This window comes from Aedes aegypti, chromosome 3 (genome assembly GCF_002204515.2).
Source record: "Aedes aegypti strain LVP_AGWG chromosome 3, AaegL5.0 Primary Assembly, whole genome shotgun sequence".
Classification (NCBI taxonomy): domain Eukaryota; kingdom Metazoa; phylum Arthropoda; class Insecta; order Diptera; family Culicidae; genus Aedes; species Aedes aegypti.
The window spans coordinates 254,301,036-254,323,267 of record NC_035109.1 but is presented as its reverse complement, the minus strand read 5'-3'; the positions used below and the strand labels follow the sequence as shown (position 1 = coordinate 254,323,267).

The 22,232-nt window shown below is 37.7% G+C and overlaps 1 protein-coding gene and 1 long non-coding RNA gene across 7 annotated transcripts in view; both read left to right on the top strand.

The window, feature by feature from the left end:
* LOC5578523 (serine/threonine-protein kinase Genghis Khan) overlaps positions 1-22,232 on the top strand; it is a 186,804-nt gene that overhangs the window by 148,389 nt on the left and 16,183 nt on the right. For all 6 annotated transcript variants that reach the window (XM_021855845.1, XM_021855842.1, XM_021855843.1 and 3 more), the window contains 2 exons: positions 16,101-16,210; positions 16,290-16,607. In XM_021855845.1, coding sequence (XP_021711537.1) covers positions 16,101-16,210; positions 16,290-16,607 — 428 coding nt within the window. The remainder of the gene's footprint in view (positions 1-16,100; positions 16,211-16,289; positions 16,608-22,232) is intronic.
* LOC110679864 lies at positions 4,589-6,453 on the top strand. The gene is made up of 2 exons (XR_002502764.1): positions 4,589-6,143; positions 6,175-6,453. It is a non-coding gene; the product is annotated as an uncharacterized LOC110679864 (long non-coding RNA).

Here is a 22,232-nt window from a genome sequence, read left to right as displayed (position 1 = left end):
TTCCATTGACTTCTACAAGCAAATTCATTACGTAAAAACTACAAGTTATCGCCTAATTTTTTAATCTACAGACGAAAAAGAAGAAGTTTAGGAAAATCCGTTTTTGGGTTGTTGGGTAAAATAAATTTTGAGTGTAATTGGATACTTATTTTTTAATCAAACATGTTCACTTGACTTTTACAATCAATTGAACCTCGAAAACCCTAAATGTCATCAAATTTAATTTTGAGTTACAGGCAAAAGGGTCAATAAAATTGGGGTTTACCTTATATTTTAGGTAAAAAAATTTTGAGTGTTGTCATAAATTTCAATTTCTGCTCAAAAATGTTTACTTGACTTCTACAAGTTAATTCATGCCGAAAAAACTACATGTCATAGCCATGAGTTTTTATTTACGAACGAACAAACTCGGGAAATAAGTTGTTTATGTTGTTTTGTTGGCAAAAATAATGTTGAGTGCAGTCAAAAATTTATTTTTCTCCTCTACAGTTTTCACTTGACCTATGCAAATGAATTCGTGTCGAAAAAACTACATGTCATATCCCTTCATTATAATTTACAGACAAGAAAGCTCAAGAAATACATTTTTCGTTACTAGATAAAATAAATTTTGAGTGTTATCGGAAATTATTTATTTACTAAACTATGTTCCCTTGACTCTCACAATCAATTTCTTGTCCGAAAATCTATATGTCATCGCTTTGAGTTTTGAGTTACAGACAAACGGGTCCAAACAATAGGGTTTTTCGTAATATTTTAGTTAAAATAAATGTTGAGTGTATTAAAAAAAAATAAATTTCTGCTGAAAAATGTTCATTAAAATTCTACAAGTAAATTCATGCCGAAAAAACTACATGTCATAGCCTTGAGTTAATATTTACAGACGAACAAACTCGGGAAATAAGTTGTTTATGTTGTTTTGTAGGTAAAAACAATTTTGAGTGTAGTCAAAAAATATCTTTCTACTCTCCAATATTCACTTGACCTCTGCAAGTAACTTCGTGTTGAAAAAACTACATGTCATGGCCCTCAATTTACAGACAAAAAAGCTAAAACAAAAGACGTTTTTTTAGGTTTCAGGGTAAAATAAATTTTGAGTGTTATCGATTTTTTTTTACTAAAACTTGTTCACTTGACTTTCACAATCAATTTCATGTCGAAAAAACTATATGTCATCGCTTTGAATTTTGCTTTATTGTTGAATTTGTGAAAAAAAAACACTAGAAAGTGCCTTTTGCTTAATAACTTTGGGTAGACGCACCTATTTCAAAAACCCAAATATGAACATCAATCTTGAATAGTGTCCGGTTCCATTGCTGAAAACTGTTTGAATTGCACTTCCGACTCTCTGAGTGGGGTTGGGAGTACAGGTCTCGCGTTGAGTATCATACAGGCGTATCTGCAGTGATCGATTTCTCTTCGTCGATTTTCTCTCCGCTTTATTATGTGAAATTCAATAGGTTTTCGAAACATTTTACGGTGCAGTACGATAAAGAATGATGAGTACTTTCTACTAAGTCGAAAATAGCAGTCGAAAACAGTCGCCCGGCAAAATAATTAACTAAAGAGAAAATCGATGAAGAGAAATCGATATGATATTATGATACTAAACGCGAGAGGTGTTAAGCCTTGTTTTGAGTGAACGTACAATAACACACAACTGTAAATGAATGGGAATCAAGGGGAAGTTTCATTACTATCAAATATCAGCTTGCTATAATACTGCTCCAAATATCCTGATATTTGTAAAGCTCAGTACAAAAAGCTACAAAATTCTGTAAATGTTGTAACAATTCGAAACCCTTCGAAAAATTGAAAACACTACACTCAGGCAAATAGACTATCGAAATACATAGGAACCACTTATGAAAATTCGACACAATAAATCGGGTTGAAATTCATAGCTTTGCCTTATGAAACCAAACTTTGAAAACAAAAAAAAAATGTTCTCGCGGCAACCTGGAATCGAACCAAGGATCTTGCGACCGTTAGGCCCGTGCGTACACCACGCGCCTATCGACGCCCTAATGTGAGTTGATGCTAAAACGATACAAAAAGCGTTCGTATTGCAATAACCGTTCCGCCTTGCATAAGGCAAAATGTATGCATTTCGATAGTCTAGTTCACAGCTTGTATGCCAAAATTCCATTTAACTGAGAATCTCCTTACGAATAAAGACGTTCAAATACTATTTGCTATCATTTCTAAGCAACAAGTTTGTTGACTTTGACTTAGATCATCCTCTTATTCAATAATTCCATCCGATCAAACATTATCGGTACCAGTGAACTTTGGAGTGGAGGTGTAAACAAAACGAAAGAAAAAAAACATATCGATTTTTCAAGACACCAAATGAATATGGAAAGTAATTGATTTTACAATTCTGATGATTGATGATGGGTTTTCAAGACTGGATGAATGAATAAATGATCAATCAAAAGATTTTATTGGGAAGAATGTCCTTTCTGCTTATGAGTCTCTTAAGACATTCACAGTCGCTTTCATTCTGTTGCAGTCCTTCATAATTTATCGTTTATTAGATCTCAAGAACTTTGACTTCTACGTTATTCACTTGGTTAGATACTTTTTAACCTATTTTGAACTATTGTACTTTGAAAACCCTCAATCGTTTTTTCGATTAGTCTGATTTTAAACTGATCATTAACTAATTTTCGGTTCACTCTTTCAAAACTGTTGTTATTCGAAGTGCAGAACACACTTTTTCAAATCTTGACATGATGATTGATGTTGGATCACTGCGCTATTTTGGTAAACTTGTTCCTCACAAATAAAAAAACAAGTGTTTTAACAACCGAAGTGATCAAACGTGAATGTGCAATTTATCAAATTTTAATATTAAGTTTGCACATTTTTCTGAAAGTGGCGCGGAATCAACAGCGTACTCAATATTCCCATTAAATCTAATGATTATGTAGAACATCAAGTGTATCTCAATGTGTAGTATAGAATTCAAATGTGAACGCATCCATAGCTCAAATCACAACCTTATCGTGCCAAATAATAAAAAAAAAACAATACACACTCTCAGTGAACTCAGTGAATAACATGGTTCGCAGCATTTCCCACAAGTTCGGATATCTATGTTTTAGCGAATCATATTTATTCCATAGCAGTACCTAATCTCGTAACGGATGAAAATGGTTCCCTCTCGGCCAAGAGTACCAATAAAGTTGTAATCGTTGCAGTAGAGAGTGCTCTTCCGAGTTCCATTTTCATCCGTTCGTTGGTTGCCCTAAGCGACCGGAATCGCCGAAGAGGAAAACCTGTACGTGTTATTGATTATAAACCCGCAAACACATTAAGCTTATCATTCATTTATTGCCTCCTAATCTCTCTTGTACATGTATCTGATTGTTATATGGTGTTTGTTATGTCGCCACCGTACAAAAACGCAGCTCTGAAGAGTTCCTGCTCGGCAGCCAACGACTTTTCGGCAACGAGTGCGGTTCGCGTCGTAGAAGGTTCCTCGTCACTGTCTGGTGAGCAGGAAGGTACAGCGGTCTCGTTTCTACGAGCGAAGGGAGACGACGACGAGAGGCCATTAATTATTCTAGATATGGAAGAATCCCTCTCAGCGGTTGCTCATGAAATACCGGTTGATGATGATGTAGACGATATGCTGGTTCAGAACCTTCTGAAAGAATTTGTTGACCACACTGTTGACGAACAATCCGTCTCGGAAGATAACGACTCGGAATTGACCGATTTTGAACGCCAAGTTCTTAGTAAGTATATGAAGGAAATGTGCGAACAAGAGGTTACCAACAAAACAGATGCAGTGTGTCATCTAACTACGACAGATCACCAACAAGAGCAAGATTCGAATCAGGTGATTGAATTTTCACCAATCCCATCGACTATTGAATTAACAGAAAATAATTCAAACGAAAAAATCGAATTTGAACAAGATCATTTGAATAATAACAGCGATAGTAATACAGCTAGCAGCTGCTCCAAAGAATCTCAAATCGACGAAAACGCCAACAGGATTCGAATAGATCTTTCCAAGCTGGAAGCTGAATCTTTACCCGCGGTTCCGATAGCGAATGCTTCTGCAGAACCAGCAAATTCTGCAGACCCAATCAACGACGAATCCAATGGTCAGCAGCCGTCGTTTGTCACCAGTCCAACGCCAAAGGTTATTAGCGATAGTAGTGAAAGCACAAGCACCACCATCGTCGCAGCTGCCGCGATCGTTAACAGTGGCAGCAGCGCCCAATTGGCCAATACTCATAATACCACTAGTACTATCATTAATTGCACCGCTATACCTTCTACTACCAGTACCACTGTTGCTATCACTAACATGAGCAGCACTACTAGCACCTACAATCAGGCCCGTGGGAACCAAATTTCACAGCAAAAGCAACAACAACAACAACCGCCGCCGCTTGAGGAGCAGGAAGAACTTCTGCAGCTACAACAACGGCAACAGCAGGAACGCAGTCGAGCGATGAGACGAAATTTTTCTGTTTGGGTTGGTGTAACATCGTGTGTCTGGGGCATCTTGATCTATCTAATCAAATCGTATACGTAATGTTGCTCTTTTTATATCTCTTATTTTGTTTGAGTGTTATTTTGTTTTTTCGTTTATGTTTGTGTTGTTTATTTTGTTCTTTTATGTTTTATTTTTGTTTTTAGTTCATTTGCTTAAAGTTATCGTACATTTAATTAATTTGGTTTCCTGTTATAAGTTTAGTATCGTTTCTGCCTACAGAATCCTATTACGCTTACAAAAATTTTGATTTCCTCTTTGTTAGATTGGTTTTTTGACTTTTGATTAGTTTCCGGTTTTTTATTTACCAGTTTATTTTCTTTTCCATCCGTTTTTTCCCCTTAAATTTTTGAAATGCCAACCCGGATTCTGCGTGAGTAATACATTTAAATTAGCCATTATTTTGATGATTGTTCTGTTTTTGGATTTCATTCGGACATATTTGTACTTGTTTTTCGATGACATTTTGCCACTACACATTAATCATACTGGTTATTGGATTGCATACGTAGTATATAAGAGCCGACTTTTTTCAAGAACTATGGAATCACGAGTATAATCGAAATGTTAATAGGATTGTTTTGACTTTCACAGAATAGCAGTTGAACATTTGATAATTTGAAAGTCTGGCAAAACTCGGAAATTATAAGCATTTTTACGGCCAAACTTGTCTACTTTACTAACTTAAGTTGAAATGGTTCTTAAATTAGAACCACTTCAGGTTAATTAAAAAAATTTTTGAACTTACTTCCAAATCTCATTGATTCCAGATCAAGTCAAGAATGATAGAAGTTTGAAGTTTCAATTTGAAGCGGTCCCATTTCACCCTGGGCAGTTAGAGATCCAGGTTTACCCAAGATTCCTTGTTGTACACGACTGTTATGTTATATAAGAATTTAATAAAATTCCTTCAACAATAGTTCTATTAAACCAGCAACCCTCAAAGGCTTTATTGAAATATTTCTCTACGAAATCAGACAGAAATTCCCAGGGTATCTCGGGATCTCTATAGAAAAGCTACCAGGATTTTTAGATATTTAGGATTTTTTTAGGCTCGACATTACTCACAATACCCAAGTAACCAATGCTATTATACAGCTGACATGCCCTATACTAGCCGTATAATAGCCCTATAAGGCCAAAAAGGCGAATTAGCGGGCTAATGGTTCTTTGGGTAGTCCGCCAAATGTTGCTTCAAATATATTAAACATTACTTCATATTATTTCTCCAGAGGCGAATGACACCAGTTAAAACCTCTATAATAAATAATAAATAAATAAAATATTATTTCTCAACAAACTAGTCGAAAAGTATTTTTAAAAGAGTTCTACTTATGGCACATCAAAGAAATTTTACACAGATTCCCTCTAGTTTCCTCAAAAACGATAACAATAATTTCCTCAGGAGCTTGTCTTGTAATTAAGTATAAATTTAAGAACTCTCCCAGATATTCATCTGGAGATTTTAAAATAAATTTCTCCAAAAATATCTTTAAAATTCATCCAGAAGATTCTTAAATAATTACATTCAGACTTACTCAAGGAAAACTCTGTCAATGAGTTGCCAACATTTTGTTTTATGGTGCCTAGTAAACACACGGTCGTATATGATAGCATACAAGAGTACGTATACGTATACGTATATGATAGCATACAAGAGACGTATACGTATACAGGCGATATACGTACATTTTTCATGCATCCTTATGACATATGAACGTATATCGCCTTCAGTTTTATACGCTCAAGCTCTATTGTATACGATTTTGTGATTACTGTCAGTATAGTTCGCCTAAGAGTCGGCCGATCTTATGAAATGCTTCCAAGGCTAATTCTTATGCATGATCGCCAAGAATGAACGCTTCTATTGGCTTTCAACCAAGTAAACTTTCGAAGAAACGAAGGAAGCAGAGAGACAAGCTCTGTCTCACTGGAATCGTAATGAAATCGTATAGAGAAAATACGTAGCTTTCATTTGAAGCTAAAAAAATAGAGGCCATTTTGAATTTGGGCGCCATCTTGAATTTCATCAGAAAAACCATATTCCACCAGTAGCGCACCGCTCGTTTTGAATTCTGAAATCACCATCAGAAAGCTGAGAAAAAACTGAGTAAGAGAAGAGAGGTATTTATCCTAAGAAATTAACGATTTTTTAAATCATTTTCTACGATTTTGACGTATATGGGGAATGCAATCAATGTGAACATCATTTTTTGTGCAACAAAGAAACAAGTTTTCAATCGTTGGTTTTTTCTTCGAGTCAAGTTTTAGGAGTTTTAGTTTGAGTGAAATAATCTGGCGGCCATCTTGGATTTTAACGCCATCTTGATTTTAAGTAGTAGAATGAGTTTTTCGCCTTGTTTGATGATTTTCGAGGCTACCGCTGAAAAAAGATTACGCTTAATTTTCTTCTTCTTTTTCCTGACGTTACGTCTTTATTGGAATACAGCCTGCTTCTCAGTTTTATACTTTATAAAAACAGGTGTATAACGAATTATGCTGAGTATAGAATATACATTTTCTTTTATATGTAAAGAATTTCAGTTATCTGGACAATTTATAAAGGAATATATTGAGGAATAGCTGAAGATGCTTCATGAAAAGAATAGATATACAATGGATAAAAAAATCTAAGTGATTTCAAGAAAAACTAATTGTTGAAAATGAATTCTGGGTATATATCCTGAACGAGTTAGAGGGGAAATGCATGACGAATTTTCATTTGTCATCCAAGACAAATTCTTGCAGCGATATAGAGATTGCCAGATTGGTTTTTGCTATAATCCTTACGAAAAATGATTAATAAATTCCTTGAGTTTCACGTTACGTCAGGAATCCACGGATGCATTTTGAAAGAGTCTTTAAATGTAAAATTTTTGAAGGAATTTCATAAAAAAATTCAGAGGAATTCATGGATGGCATTCTGGAAGAATTCTTAGAGGGACCCTCGAGCAATACTTTGAGGTATTGTTAAGAACTCGTTAGAGGAATTCATTATAATTCCAGGATAGATTTTAGGAATAACCTTGAAGTGATAATTGAAAAAATTGTTTGGATAATCTCAAGAAACATATCTAGAATCTTCCGGTTTACCTAAGGAGATGCACCAATGTCTGAAAATCTTGAGAGTAACATTAATAATAATAATTACTTATCTAGAATATAAAGAGGAATTCTTGGAGGAATATGTGTAGCTATCATAAAAAAATCCTCGATAAAGTCTACGAATAATGCCTGAACAGATTTATTTTAAGATAGCAAGGGATTTCCAGATTGTCCTAGAGCTTCCAAAACCGACAATTGAGAGCTTTGCCCCCCAACTACGTCATAAGATGGCGCGCATGACCACAGGTATGGGTCATTTGGCATAAAGTCGTTTGGCATAAAGTCGTTTAGCATAACGCCATTTGGCATAAAGGACATTTGGAATAACGGTCATTTGGCGTAATAGAAATTTTGCATAACTTTTTTCATCAAGAACAACCATCTTTTAAAAGAAGGGCTATAAGTCTAATTATGCCAAATGGCTATTATGACAAATTACCGTTACGTCAAATGACCCATTATACCAAATGGCGTTATGCCAAATGGCCCGCTCCCTATGATCGCAAGGTTTTTTAGGGATTTTACCAAAACCCATTGACTGTGCATCACATAATTATTATTAATCTAGTTCTTCGTGCATACCTTTTAACTTACGATAGTTAAGATACGGTCGTTGTACTGCAATCCAATGACAGAAGTGATTAGTGAGCTAAATTAACCGTACTACTCATTCAGAAGTCTCGTAAAAGCAAGACGCTCGCCTGTTCACCGCTTGTACATCAAACTCACCTTATAATAATACACCCAATCAAGCGTAACACTACCAAAGAATTTAATGAACCAGCAGCCTCGCATCCTTCGCACTTGCGTAGCGTACGCTTCCAGCTAAACCAAATTGATCGAGTACTACTCTAGTCATACCTCGCTAAAACCAAAGCTCACGCCAAGCACACCCTGCCAATGTTTTTCTTTATATACGCACCTTTACAGCGATTCTACGATTGTTCTTTTTCCAGATCTTTGTAACAATCATAAACTCAAACAATGTTGTAGTAGAAATAACAGAAAAATAATCGACTCTCACTCGACTTCGGCGCCGAGGGTTGACGAAGGCAGCGCCAAACATTTGGGTAGTAGTAGCTTGCCAACCTCTAACGATGCCTCGACCGTGACAACCCCGGCTATCGCAACGATGAATGCAACAGCGCCACAACCACAGCCAATACTCATTGCTTCCACGCCAAATGCATGCGTTGCCGCAAACGAACGATCGCTTAGTGCGTCACCAAATGCGATGGGTAGTGTGCTCACGCCGCCCACCACCCCATCCACAGTGTTCAACGGCAAGGAAAAATCTAGTACTACTCTTTCTTCTAACAGGCCAGCCACGCACAGTGGCAAACATTTGGACAAAATTGTACAATCCAATAGTTTCGAACATCACCGACACTCTCACCAGCATCCACAAACACGTGAACAACAGCAACCTATTTCACCCAATGTATCACCAAAGAATCACATTTACTCGAAAGAAACGGTCGGTGAAGGACCGTTTTTAAATGATCTAGTCCAAAACACAACCGCCTACGAGGCGGACAAACCAATCGTGATCGACAGGAATCGCCGCAAAGGCAGTTATAAGAAACGTAGAAAACTTAGGAAACGAGAAAAACGTCATTAGCAGGATTCGTGACGAACAAGTTAGAATGGGCATTTAAAAATGTGTGCAGTAATACAATTTGTCTTATCCTACACTAAGATTTCTTAGCTATCGTAGGCTTTTCTCTATTTTTTTAAGTGGAGTTCAAATCTCACAGTCATTTACGCCAAACCCCATAAATCATGTTATATAAACTAGGTTTATTGAACTCATCTTCAATATTATAAAAGCTTTACCACAAGTCTAATCACTCGAACACATTGTCAATGTTAATCGATCCTACGAGGAAGATAATCTGAGACGCTTTGCAGTGCACCGTGAAAGTAAAACATCCAGTGATATTTTGAAATTTGGAAAAAAAAAGTTGTTAAACTTGTTTTAGGGTTTTTTTAGTTGATGCCTAAGTTTTTTTGTTCGTAAGTCATTGAAAATTTTGTGTTCCAATTGTTAATGCTTGAAGAAGATTGTATTTTGGCAAAATGAAGAAAATATATAAGATTGTTATTGTTTTTTTTTCGATAGAGGAAAATATAGTGGACTTGTTAGAAAATGAAGAACGTGGAGTTTTTTCTTATTTGTTTTATCTGTCTGCTAAACAATGTGAATAGGTTTTTGTGTAGAATTTGTAACATACTAAATCGCGTAGACACAGTAGAACGGCTAGGATGCGCTTCGCAATGCTGCTTTGTTACAGAAACCTTGAAGATCAACATACCATCCGTGCATCAGTACCCGCTCATATTTCAGAACACTGCTTAAAAAAAATTAAAACAAACTTTAGCCGCTAACCATTTTAAATCGATATATTAAAGCATGTTGTGGGCAATCTTTTAGGTATTTACTCAAGTAAACATACTTTCTAAACGCGTAAGCGGGTTACTGGGAGCCTGAGCGGGTACTATTACACTGACGGTAACAATAAACAAAACAGATATCGTTTAATATCATTTAGACGACATATTCAGCAAATGTAATACTTACAAAAATCAGATGGTCAAAAAATTGGAAACATCAAATATAATAGCAGTTCGTTATCTCCAAACCAAGCTCGTCGCACTAATGAAGCAAAAAAATGCACAATTTTCATGGATGAATCGGAAAAATTATTCTCACAGGAACGCAGTGTTGTTGGAATCACACTTAATATTCATATTTCATGCACTTAACTCTTCAAAACAATCCACTTCGCTTGAGTTTTTCAGCGTTCACATTTACAACATGTGGCTAGGTGGACAAACCTCATTCGAATCCTGCACTGAGGCAAAAAACTTAATAATTTCCGAAGGAATAATTATGATTTGGCGCCACAACGATTATTGTTGAAATTTTTAAGTTTTACTTATGGTTTTGGTGAAGAATTTCATTACTAAATTTCATAAGTAATTCAATGAAAATCGATAAAAAACGCAATGATAATTGATTAAGTAAAATGATCAACTGTTAATAATGCTTACCTTTCATTTCAGGCATTCTCAAAAATTGACATGTTTTGTTAACATGTGACCTGCTTTCGATTAACTTGTACCCAACATCAAAAGAGGAGCAGTTCTTTTAGCGATTGTTATGAAAATTATTTCAAGTAGTGGTTCTTAAATTATTCAAAGCTCTCACTTATAAAACTTATGATCCCAATGTCGAAATGGTTAAGCGTTCAATGAAACCATAATTTGGCTGGTTCATAAGTCATGATTTATGGAAAACCTAAGTATTTTTGCCTCAATGTGGTATATTACCCATATTTTGCGACGGTTTTAGCGACAAAATTAGTACATTAAATGTCCTAAAAATTTCGGAGTTGCCCAATATTTTATTATGCGCGAGGTGATAAAAATATACAGCGATTTGTCAAACTTGGGTACTACGCGGTACTCAGGGTGGGACCGAATATAGTACTAGAAGTGGTAATCATACTGAGTCTGACTACTACGTCCTTATTTTGTCTTTTGTAAGGTTTCAAAGTAGGCTATCTTTAATTTCTCATATGAAAGTTTTAATGTTTCAATGTAAAAGACATTTATTTTTGATAAATCGTCGATAGGTATTGCTTCATGTGATACTTGTATGTCTCATAATTCGCCTAAAATACATAGACAACGCAGTATTCTCGTATAGAGGAAGGATGTTCATTTGAAGTTAAAAACAATGCAAAATAGTCCCAATCTACATTTTAGCAGGAAAAAGGTGGTCTCTCTGAACCCTCCCCTTGGTTATGCGACCTTGCCGCGATGGGAGGGCATAATCCATTAGCCCATATGATGGAAACCAAAGGCGTAACCTGTAGTGGTGGTATCACATTTTGGCACTTTTTGCTTAAAGCCGCGTCATAATTCATATGGCATATACGCAATAATATCTCGGATGTGATCCAACGGACATTCTGCGTCATTGATAGAATTGATGCCCATTTCAAATAATTAATCTATTCGAAGTGGACATTAATACTATTGGTGACGTTCAGTTTGCCTTTTGGTAACCAGAATGATCCGTAGCCACTCTTACTATTAGCTAGTTAGATACATCGTTATCATATACGACGTAGGGAAAACATAGGAACTCTTAGGAAAATGACTAGTAGATTCACTGAGTAGAAATAAGTGGCGACAATCTTATTTTAATATGGTTTTTACATTGCCTCTTTTGTAACAGTGGTATAAATAATCTAATTCCAGCTTCATTTTCGCAAAATTTACAAGTAGAAAGTAGGCGTTGTGAAGCATTGCATTTGCCACCGAAAAGTGAATCATGTAGGAGACTGTAATAGAAGCCTAAGGTAACTTTACTCTTCAATATTCACTATAAAATGACTATGGAAAGTAAGACGCTGAGATCGATCATTAGGGTACACTTGCTAGTTTCGAAAAATTGTTGAACAGACAAGGAAAGCGACTTTTTTCTTTAAGGATACATGAACGTAATGACCAATAAACACTTTTAACAACAAAAATAAAATTAACTAGAACTACTACTAAACAGCCTAATTTTGTTAAAACATGACGACAATTGACATTTAAGACTCTAATCTTACGTAAAAGACAGGAGTAATCAGAATAGCACTTGAATGACAAATTATTCAAAACCATTTCGACTAGACAGTATTAGTAATGACACTACTACACAACTATTTCAAACAAATTCTGATGGAGCTGCTGATTTTCACAATGCTTCCTTTTCTCAGAAGCAAGGGAATATGGGTGCTTTTCAAAAACTACCACGTCACAATACTAATAAAAAAACAGTGTTCGTGTGGGCGCCATTGCCTAGTCCGTCTGAGTATTGGTCCTGGTAGAGGGGAAACTTGGCAAAAGCCAGACCGAGAATGAGGTCTTCAGAAGAGTTGTAGAGGAAATAATAACACACATTTTTGCTGAGCTATGCAAGTTTGTAGTTCTTGTGATTTTGAAGTTATAAGCAAATTTAAGCGAACAACTTTGAAATTTGTAGATGCCCATAGCTCATGGAGTTGGTTCGATAAAATAACCTTCCAGTCGTCGCGCGGTTTGCCACCGTCAGATCCACCGCGCTGCTGTTGTGAACGAAAAGCGAGGTATTTTCAGCAGTGTTTCACAAAATACAACAGCGCGACGACTGAATTGTTAAGCAACGTATGTTGTCTAAACGTTGAAGAGCGCAGCCTCAAATTTCCTTGAAAGAAAAAGGTTGAGTCAAAATTTAAACTCAAAGAAGATGCAAAACTCAATTCCGAATAACTTCTCTAACGAGATCATACGTCTAAATTGTTGATTCGGACCATATTGTGCAGGGGTGATTCTCTAATCGTACATCTACATGTTCTACGAAAAGAAAATCGTGATTTTCTACAAAAAATGCGCATCTCTTGAGTAGAAAATGGTTTAAATAGTTGATTTCAATCATGTATCTTTTGCATTCTATTTTATATTTGTTTAAATTTGTAGGGTGCAGAGCTACTTGGGCACTTCTTGCATGAGGGTTTTTTCTGGACCGAATCGTATGAAACTTTGCAATATTTGCAATGCAAATATCTTGGTGGTCATTTTTAATAGTACTGCCATTGTGAATTTCATCGAAAAATAGTGTTTTTCTAACCGCACCGATTTTTCTGAATTCTGAGGTTGTCATCAGACAGACAACAGCTACAAAAACTTGGTAAGCAATGGTATTTACCCTACTGAACGATAATCATGTTCTATGATTTTGATGTATATGGCGAGTGCAATTAATCCAAATATCATTTTTATAGAAAAGTAGATTATGTCTTCAAGTTGAGTGAAGAATAGTCCAAATCATTTGGATTAAAAAATCTGGCGACCATCTTGGATTTTGACTCCAACTTACATTTAAGCAGTTGAATGAAAAAACGTTTTTTTCATTCTATTTATTTTTGTCTTGGCATTACGTCCCCGTTAGGACAAAACCCACTTATTAGCTGTTTATTTTGCTACTTTTTTATATGTACGTTTACAGTGCGGCAATGAATGCCTCAGCAAATCAAGGATTTTTTTACAAAAATAAAATTTAATTGACGGATTGCATTAGCACTTATGTTACAATAACATGTATTGAGGCAAATTATTGAAAAAAATACTATATGTTTCATATTTATGAACGATAAAGTAAGTTTTACAGTTCTAACTATTTTGCTTGATTAGAACTCGGGGTCTATCGGGGACCATTTTCTCACACTAATTTTGGGTAAAAAGAAACATTGGCGTAAATACGAGGGGAGGGGGGGGGGTATCTATAGGGATCTAAGACACAAGGGTAGAAGCACCGGTTTTGGCCATACGCCAGTTGTTGCAATAGTGGATTATACACCGTTTTACAAATAATATGGATTGAACGTATGCATTTGACATATTTGTAGCACAGACAAATTTTTAGTATAAATACGGGTTTTTATTGACATTTTCCCTTAGGCTGGCCAAAACCGGGGCATTTGCCCTATGTTCAATTTTTTATTCACAAAATTTTAAATTCCGCTTATGCCAGAAAGTGAGATACATACTAGGTGAAATTGTTTGCATTGGCAACCCGAATCAGATTTGGTCGCATTTTCAATTTCGGTTTGGACCAAATTAAGAACAAAATACCGAATTATTATTATTATTACTTTTCGAATACATTATTAGGAAGTAATAATTGTAGTTCTCTCATGTCAATGTGATGTACTAAACACGAAATGGTAAAGCAAAATCATGCTGATTTGCTTCACAAAACGACACAATGCAACAATGCCAAAACCGATGCATCTAGCTTAAACCAAAATTTGAAATGTGCATTCTCCCGCAAATTTAAGTTTTAGAGCACATGAGTACATGTCACAGAACTGCATTGAAATTACGAAATATTTCGATATCCTTTCTGCATCATACACATTTTTTATATGAATCTTCAGTGTCTGTTTATCAATGCGTCTTATATTGACATGACTCTTTAATGCGCATTTGGACAGTGTCTGTCCCTAAAGTGATACTAGGCGTTACATTCCATGTTTTTTTCCTTCTGACCGGATGAGCCACTGCGACCATTTTTTAGATACATTACTCCATTTCCATTGATAGGCAATGAAGTATCGATTTCCGTACAGTTCTTGTTGATTCCTAAGAGATTGATAAAAACCGAATGTGATGAAAAGGTTTCACCATTTACACCCTTCACAGAGACTTGCATCTCAGCAAAGGCATGCCCCTTATCAAACATAATCGATTCAATTTCTGAGGAACCAAATCGGTACTCTAGTCCTATCCTTGTCTCGGTTTTATTTAGTACCGAAAAATACTGTAAAAACGGGCTTTGTACTAGTAGCAAAATCGAATCTAGCTTGAGCTAAACAATGTTTATTAATCAGCATACACGTGAATTCTTGATTACCAGTAGAAAACAGTTCTTGTTAAGTTGATACCGTCAAACGGGGTAACTTGCAACTGCTAGGTAAAATAGATAAACTTCAAAAATTAAAAATATTACCCTAGCTAGCTCGACAAACAAGATGAGACTAGGGTTCGAATTGGTAGATCTTACCACGTAACGCACCACGAAAAGGTGATCTACCCGCGTTCGGTTAGAAGGCGTTCCTTACATTTTTAAACATACAACAGAAATTCAGTTCTAGAATTAGATAACATTATCTCAATTTGTGAGTTTGTCGTACCATAGGCAACATAATTATTCTATAGAAATAAAAGGATAAAATAATCTATCATTTACATTTAATTACAATGATTTCAAACAGTTTTACAAAACCTTCGTTTCTGCTAACCGGCGATTGCAATTAATGCTTGAGCGATGGAAAAAGCTCCCGTTGCCTTAAGCTTCATAAGGAAAGCTTCCTCATTGAATAATACCATTTTGTTCAGTTTCCAACCCATACAAAAATACTTGGTCATAACGTTGATGCTTCACCTTGTTCGACAGATTCCCACCCTCGTTCATTGAATAAATTGTCTCCTGTAAAATTAATCATACATTTTTTCTAACAAATGCGTTTTCTCTCTCTTTCTGTTTTTATCATGCCAAAATCACAAAACCACAAACAAATCACACCGCAAACAATATCTGCGTGCCCTTACTGTTGTGATGTGCCATTCTAAAACCAATAAAAAAACAATAATCACACAAACAATCCGACATTGTCGCGCCAACAAAAATCAATCGTGTGTTTTGTTAAATGCTGCTGTTGCTAATCCAAAATACCATTCGCCAATTGGATGAAATTCTTCGTCAACCAACATTCAATCAATCAATCGGACCATTAAAATCGAAATATAATTTCAAATGCTTCATCCTTTGTTGTTGAATAACACCGATTCAACTAACGGCGATTACTCACCAAAATAAAACAAAAATGGCTGAACGCGCGCAATATGCGCACTCTTGCTATCCGAACTCCTGGCCGAGCAGTCTTGGAGAGACCTTCGTCACAGATGTCCTATCTGGACCATTTCCTGAAAGAATCGCGCGATGGTTCCGGTTCGACAACGCACACCAACTCAACCCTAGCAGTGAATATGGTAATTGTCATTTCTAAGCTAAGAATTGTTCATAAATCAATTTCATTATCTATTTGTACTTTTTTTTACCTAAATGAAGCCGTCCCAGCAGATCAGTCAGCACGTGACATCTACTAGTTCATCGTCGAACAATCTTACCAACACGCCGATGAACCAGCATAACCAGAGCCTTTCGTCGCTGCATCAACAGTTGCAGCATCAGCAGGTGCAACAACAACAGCAGCAACATCTTCAGCAGCAATCGCATACTTATGGTAATCAACAGCAGCAGCAACAACAGCAAGGGCATCAAATGCACCACTCCAACTACTCGATGGAGAGTGAGGAAGGTGATGTCGAGGATAATCGAGGCCATTCGCTGTCCAGCTCTAAGAGCAACCTGAGCGATCATTCGCTGGTATGTATCTCCTTTTTAATACTTCAGCTCGGGGTCTCTTGAGGCTCAAGTAAGAATTGTGCAAAAGTCAAAACATAAAAAGCAGTTTTCCCTTTTAAACCTACAAATCGAAATAAAATAAAAACACATAGCATAAAACATGTACTGCCCATAAACGCATAACTGTCCCATGTGAATAGGAAATCCAGCAAAGATGGGACTGACATGCATTTATGGGCAGTGTAGCAGAAGTAGCCTAGGCAAACTTAAGCAAAGTTACAAGGGACCAGCCTCGGCAGGGCTAATCCTCTGCAGCCAACTCTTGGTCGGCGCGCTATAGGCGCTGCAATTCTAACATTATGTGTGTGACAGCCGTAGTTACTGCATTCCAGCACTCGGCATCCGCACACATACTTTTGTCGGGGGACGTGTCCCCTCCGCATGTAGCGAGCATGCGATCTCAACAGTGAAACGGAGGCATTCAAATATGACACACTCCGCTGTTTACTCCACACCTGCACAATTGGGGCATGCAGGAGATTCTGAGTTCCCTAACCTATGCAGGTATTGCCTGACAGAAACTGCGTCAGATGGAAGTTCACTACCCCATGGTCTCTTTTATACCAATCTGACACATTTGGTATTAACCGATAGATCTACCTTTAGTGGAGTTTTCCCATTCCTGCTGCCAACTTCTGAGCGTTGCCTCTTTACAAGCGTTGCGGAATCCTCTGGTACCTCTTTGGTTGAAGCATTGAACATCTTCCTTAATGATGAGCCCGATGGGCGTCATCCCGGCTATGATGAACAAAGCCTCTTTAGAAACCGTTCGGTATGCTCGGAATTTGTATGTTCGGAATTTGTTGAACGATTCCTCCAGAGATTCTCCCAAAATACCCCAAGATTCCTTCTATAATTTCCCAAGCGATACTTTCCGGAATTCCCCAAAAGATTCTTCATGTTATTCCTACGTGCTTTCAACCGCTTTAGGTTAGGTAGTACATTTAAAATTTTTCAAGGTAGGCTAATTTTATACTAGAATTTTTAACATTTTTCATGTCTTCTACAAAGTTGTTAGATATCTTAAAACGCGTGTTTTTGCTGAACATCGCACCTATCTATCTCTTGAAGGAATTATTGGTAGAAATCGTTTTAATAAGGCTTGTTTGTTCAATAGTTAGAATCCATGAAAAGACGCTTATAGACAAATGTTTTTATCATCTGCCGAAAGGGAAGATATGGTTCTTTTATGATTTGTAAGAGTTGTCTGTGCCATTTTGCGCAGAAGGCAGTTATAGGTACCTAAACTACCCCTTAAAAAACGAGTAATTCATAAATAACTTTGTTACTTCAAAAGATAGCATGATGGTATGTTCAGCAAAAACACGTTTTTTTTTTCATGACAAAATACTTTGTAGAAGACACACAAAAATTCAAAATTCTTGGAAAAAAGTTATGATTAAAAATTTTATTTTTAGGGGCCATTGACATACAACGGCGTATGTATCAAAAAGTATAAGAGATAGAAAAATCATGTCTTCGACAAAGTTGTTTCAAATTGCCAATTCTACAACTTTGCCGAAGACACCATATGTCTATCTAAATGTTTTGAAAAAATAGTTTTTCTATCTCACTGCTAGGTGGATTGATCACAAAACTTTTTTCATCAGAAGATGCGCTTTAATTTACCAAGAAACTTCTCCGAACAAACTATATTGCTAAAATCAACGGTTTGGGCGCTATTTAAGAAGCGCATGAAATCGACGAAATAAAACACAGTGCAACGACTTACCCGTCGTATCTAGCAGACGGATAGGTTCATACGCCGACGGGGCACCTGGTGGTTTCCCCGCCTTTGATACTAGCACCAGTTTCTGGCGCTTCCATACACCCGAGAAGATTCCTTGCATCATGGTGCGTTGCATCATGGTTCTGAACATGTCCGGATCCGCATTTACTGGCGCTTTTAGGGCAACAGTCGGGAAACTATCGGGTCCTGGTGCCTTATTTGACGCGTATGATTTCACGACTTCTGCTAGCTCTTCGTTCGTCACCCTCGCCACTTCTTCGACATCGATTACCGATCGCAGCAACTCGGGTGACTTCTCTTGGGGCGCTATGGTACCTTTGGTCTTAGCCATTACCACTCTGTAGGCGTCACCCCACGGACTCGAGTTGGCACTCTATCTCTGGCATAGACTATCAAAGCATGCCCGTTTTCGACTCTTGATTTCCTTTTTACACGGATAAAAAATCTGATTCCCTAATCATGATTTATAAGTCATGAAATTCATAATTTGGTTAGGTCATGATATCAGGACCACAAATCAAGGTTTCTAGTGTGATAATCATGATTCCTCAAAAGCGTAACATCCAGACTGACAACACTAAACGGGGTGCATTGCATAATATCATTCGTTTCGATCACCTCCATCTCAACATATTAAAATGGTAGTGTGGTATAGTACGGGATCCTGAGTCAGAAGGTTCTTGGTTCAAATTTGGCTCTAGGGGGTGTTTTTCATTTTTTTTAATATTGTCGATAATAAACGGAAGCGCGACTCATGATTTTAGGCAAGTAATTCATGTTTCCGGGCAATCCGCAACAAAAACATAACGCATATATTGCGTTACGGAAATCTGATTCATGATATCATTAGTCCGAATCATGATGTATTTTCATAAGCTGAAAACACTCTGAAATCATAATATAATGTTTTTGGATTCTGATTTCTACCCTTGTAAGAGCTAACTTTGCCTCTCTGAATACTGTACCGCATTCTTCTCTTTGTGCTTCTGTGCGTGCGCGTTGCTATCTCCGTCTAGCCCGAAGACAGATTGGTCGATTTGTATTTGATTCGCACCACCAGTACACCGGTGGCATGCTCTATCTAGGAGGGGCTTTGCTCGGCATGGAAGCATCACCCGCTCGTGATATAAGTCATGAAATTCATAGCAACTAGCTCTTCACCGAGGTCCATAGTGTCCCGTTCGCACGTCAGGACTTTAGTGATTACTTCGCCGTCGAAGCGCACTGTTTTCCCACCTCGGGCTTTGGTCGAGTTACATTGCACTGCACTCCGTCCATCAGGGATTGATTATCGCTATGAGAATAACCGTCATCAACGCGCCAGCTCATGGTATCTATAAGTTTAGGACTACAGAACGTCATGTCGATAATCGGATCTGCACCACTTCTGCGGAAGGTACCCTCATTTGCCAGCTCTTTATTTAATTCGGCAATGGATTCCAACAATAGTTGGCCTTTTTGGTTGGTGCAGCTGCTATCCCACTCCACTGCACATACATTAAAGTCACCAGCTATTACAACTGGCTGCCGATAGTTCGGATTTCATCCTGTCGACCATGAGGGAAAATTCCTCAATCGACCGGGGGTGTAACAACTGCAAACACGCCGTTAATTTTTGCTATTGCAAAACCGTCATTTAAGATAGAGACTACTTCTTGGATTGGGTATCGTCCTGTGGTTCCTATAGCTGCTAGCTGTTGAGACCTTTTCGCCACCCAGTTCCCGTTGTTGGGTGGTATGCGGTATGGGTCCGATAGAAGCACCACGTCGGTCTGCGTTTCCGAGACTGACTGCCAAAGCAGCTGCTGGTGTGCATCACAATGGTTCAAATTCAACTGTGTTTCTTACGTTTTGGCTGCTTTGATATTCCGCTTGTGCCCGGACATTTGGGTCCACCCGTTAAGTGTCCGTTGCCTACTCAGTCAACACATATCAGGCACTTAGCGATTTGCTTACAATCGCTTGCCCTATGGCCTCCGGTGGTGCACAGCTTACTTCTGTCTCTTTGAGGGCAGCCGACACCTCAGCTGCATCGGTGACCTCATCTAGTTTTTTACATCTCACATCAACCTCGTCGCCAAGTACTTCTTGTGCTAGTTGCTTATAAGGCACACTCTTTTGCTTGGCGTCCTTCTTTAAGACTATGATCATTTCACCAATCCTAGTCCGCCTTATGCTCCGCACGTCTGCGCCCAATGGCGATAGCTTCTCCGTGCTTCGCATCGCCTTCAAAACCTTGGCGTATTTCGCCTCCTCCGTTTTGATAACGAGGGCCTCTCCTAAGTTCATACGTTTCATTTTTTTTATTATGCTTCTTGGTCGCCGTTTCCGGGTTTCTCCTTTCTTTCTTGTATCCGACTCGTAGCCCCGAGTTGCTACATTAAAATCGTAGAAGAAGAAAAAAAACTGTTTAGTGATCGCACACATTTGCAGGATAATAGATTTGTTGATACAAAATAAATCATGCATATGATAGATATTGCATGACTTTTTATGGATATACAAACAGAAGACGTTCTTTTTGGGGTATTTTAATTGAAGCATCATGTTTGACTACTACACCCTTTAAGCTTGTCAAATTTTTGGTATACTTACGAAAAGATATTGATTGGAACTTCAACGTAAGTTTATCGTTTAATGCAACCATTTAAATTTCACATCAGGGGGGCGATTCCAAAAAATGTTGGTCTCGCCCCAAAAATGTTTGGGAAACATTGGTTTATCATATACTGCTACAACTTTGATCAGATTGGGGGGATAGTAGTGCATGATCAAACGCCTCTAAACATGCACCAAACCTGGGGGACACTATTGCTATTGGATGCTCGTGGATTATTTATCGTGCCAGTAAAGAAAAACACCTCTCCCCAACGGTAAACAAGCGAAAAAAAAAATTTTATCATCGCTCTCTCTTTGGTGCTCTCGTTCGCTGTTTCCATTTATCAGACTTGTTACAACTTGCGATACATTGACGATCGTGGACCGCAACAGATAGGATGTTTTTCTTTGCTTGCTTCAATCGTGCTTCATACTCAAATCAGAGCGAATTCTGGCCAGTGTCACCCGAACCTACTAAGGGAGTAGAATGTCGGTGATGTCAGCCTCAACGCATACTAACCATTACATATATCGTCACTTTTCCTCAGTCGTGCGCTGCCAGTGTACATAGCTGGGACCGTACTACCGTTTGCCCCAATGTGCTTGAAGAACTCCTACTCGTAGTGCCATATCTTGTCCGTTTGTGTCGCGACCAGTATGCCATAATCAGGACCTTATTGGCATCGATCCTAATGTGCCGGTTGGCACTCTTGTTGGTTTGGGCTATGGTGCTTTGGTACTTTGAGCGGCATAGGTCGCATTGACAGATTTGCATTCGGATTTTTTGTGGTATTTATGAAGGTTTATCAAAGCCCACTGCGAACTCCATCACATCCTGGGCAACACCCCAAATAGCAGAGGTCCTAGAGGGGGTTCGTTAAGCTCCCAGACTTTCGTCGCTGTTGCCCGGTAGATCTTACCCCGTAGCACACCACGTAAAGGTGATCTACCTGCATTAAGGAGGATACTCAGGATCTGTAGCACACACTTAGATCAAATTACTGGGGTCGGTAAAATTTTACTGGGTTTTGGAACTACCGAAAAAGTCAGTAAAATGAAAACTGTCGCCACGCGTAATTGAAAAGCAAATTTCACCATGTTTTATTTTTTATCGATGTATGATATAATAAGAAAGCTCTCTGCAAAATTTCAGTAAAAAATCTCTGTTTTTAGTTTTGTGACATTTTTTTTTTACTTTGCTGACTTTTTCGGTAGTTCCAAAACCCAGTTATTTTTAC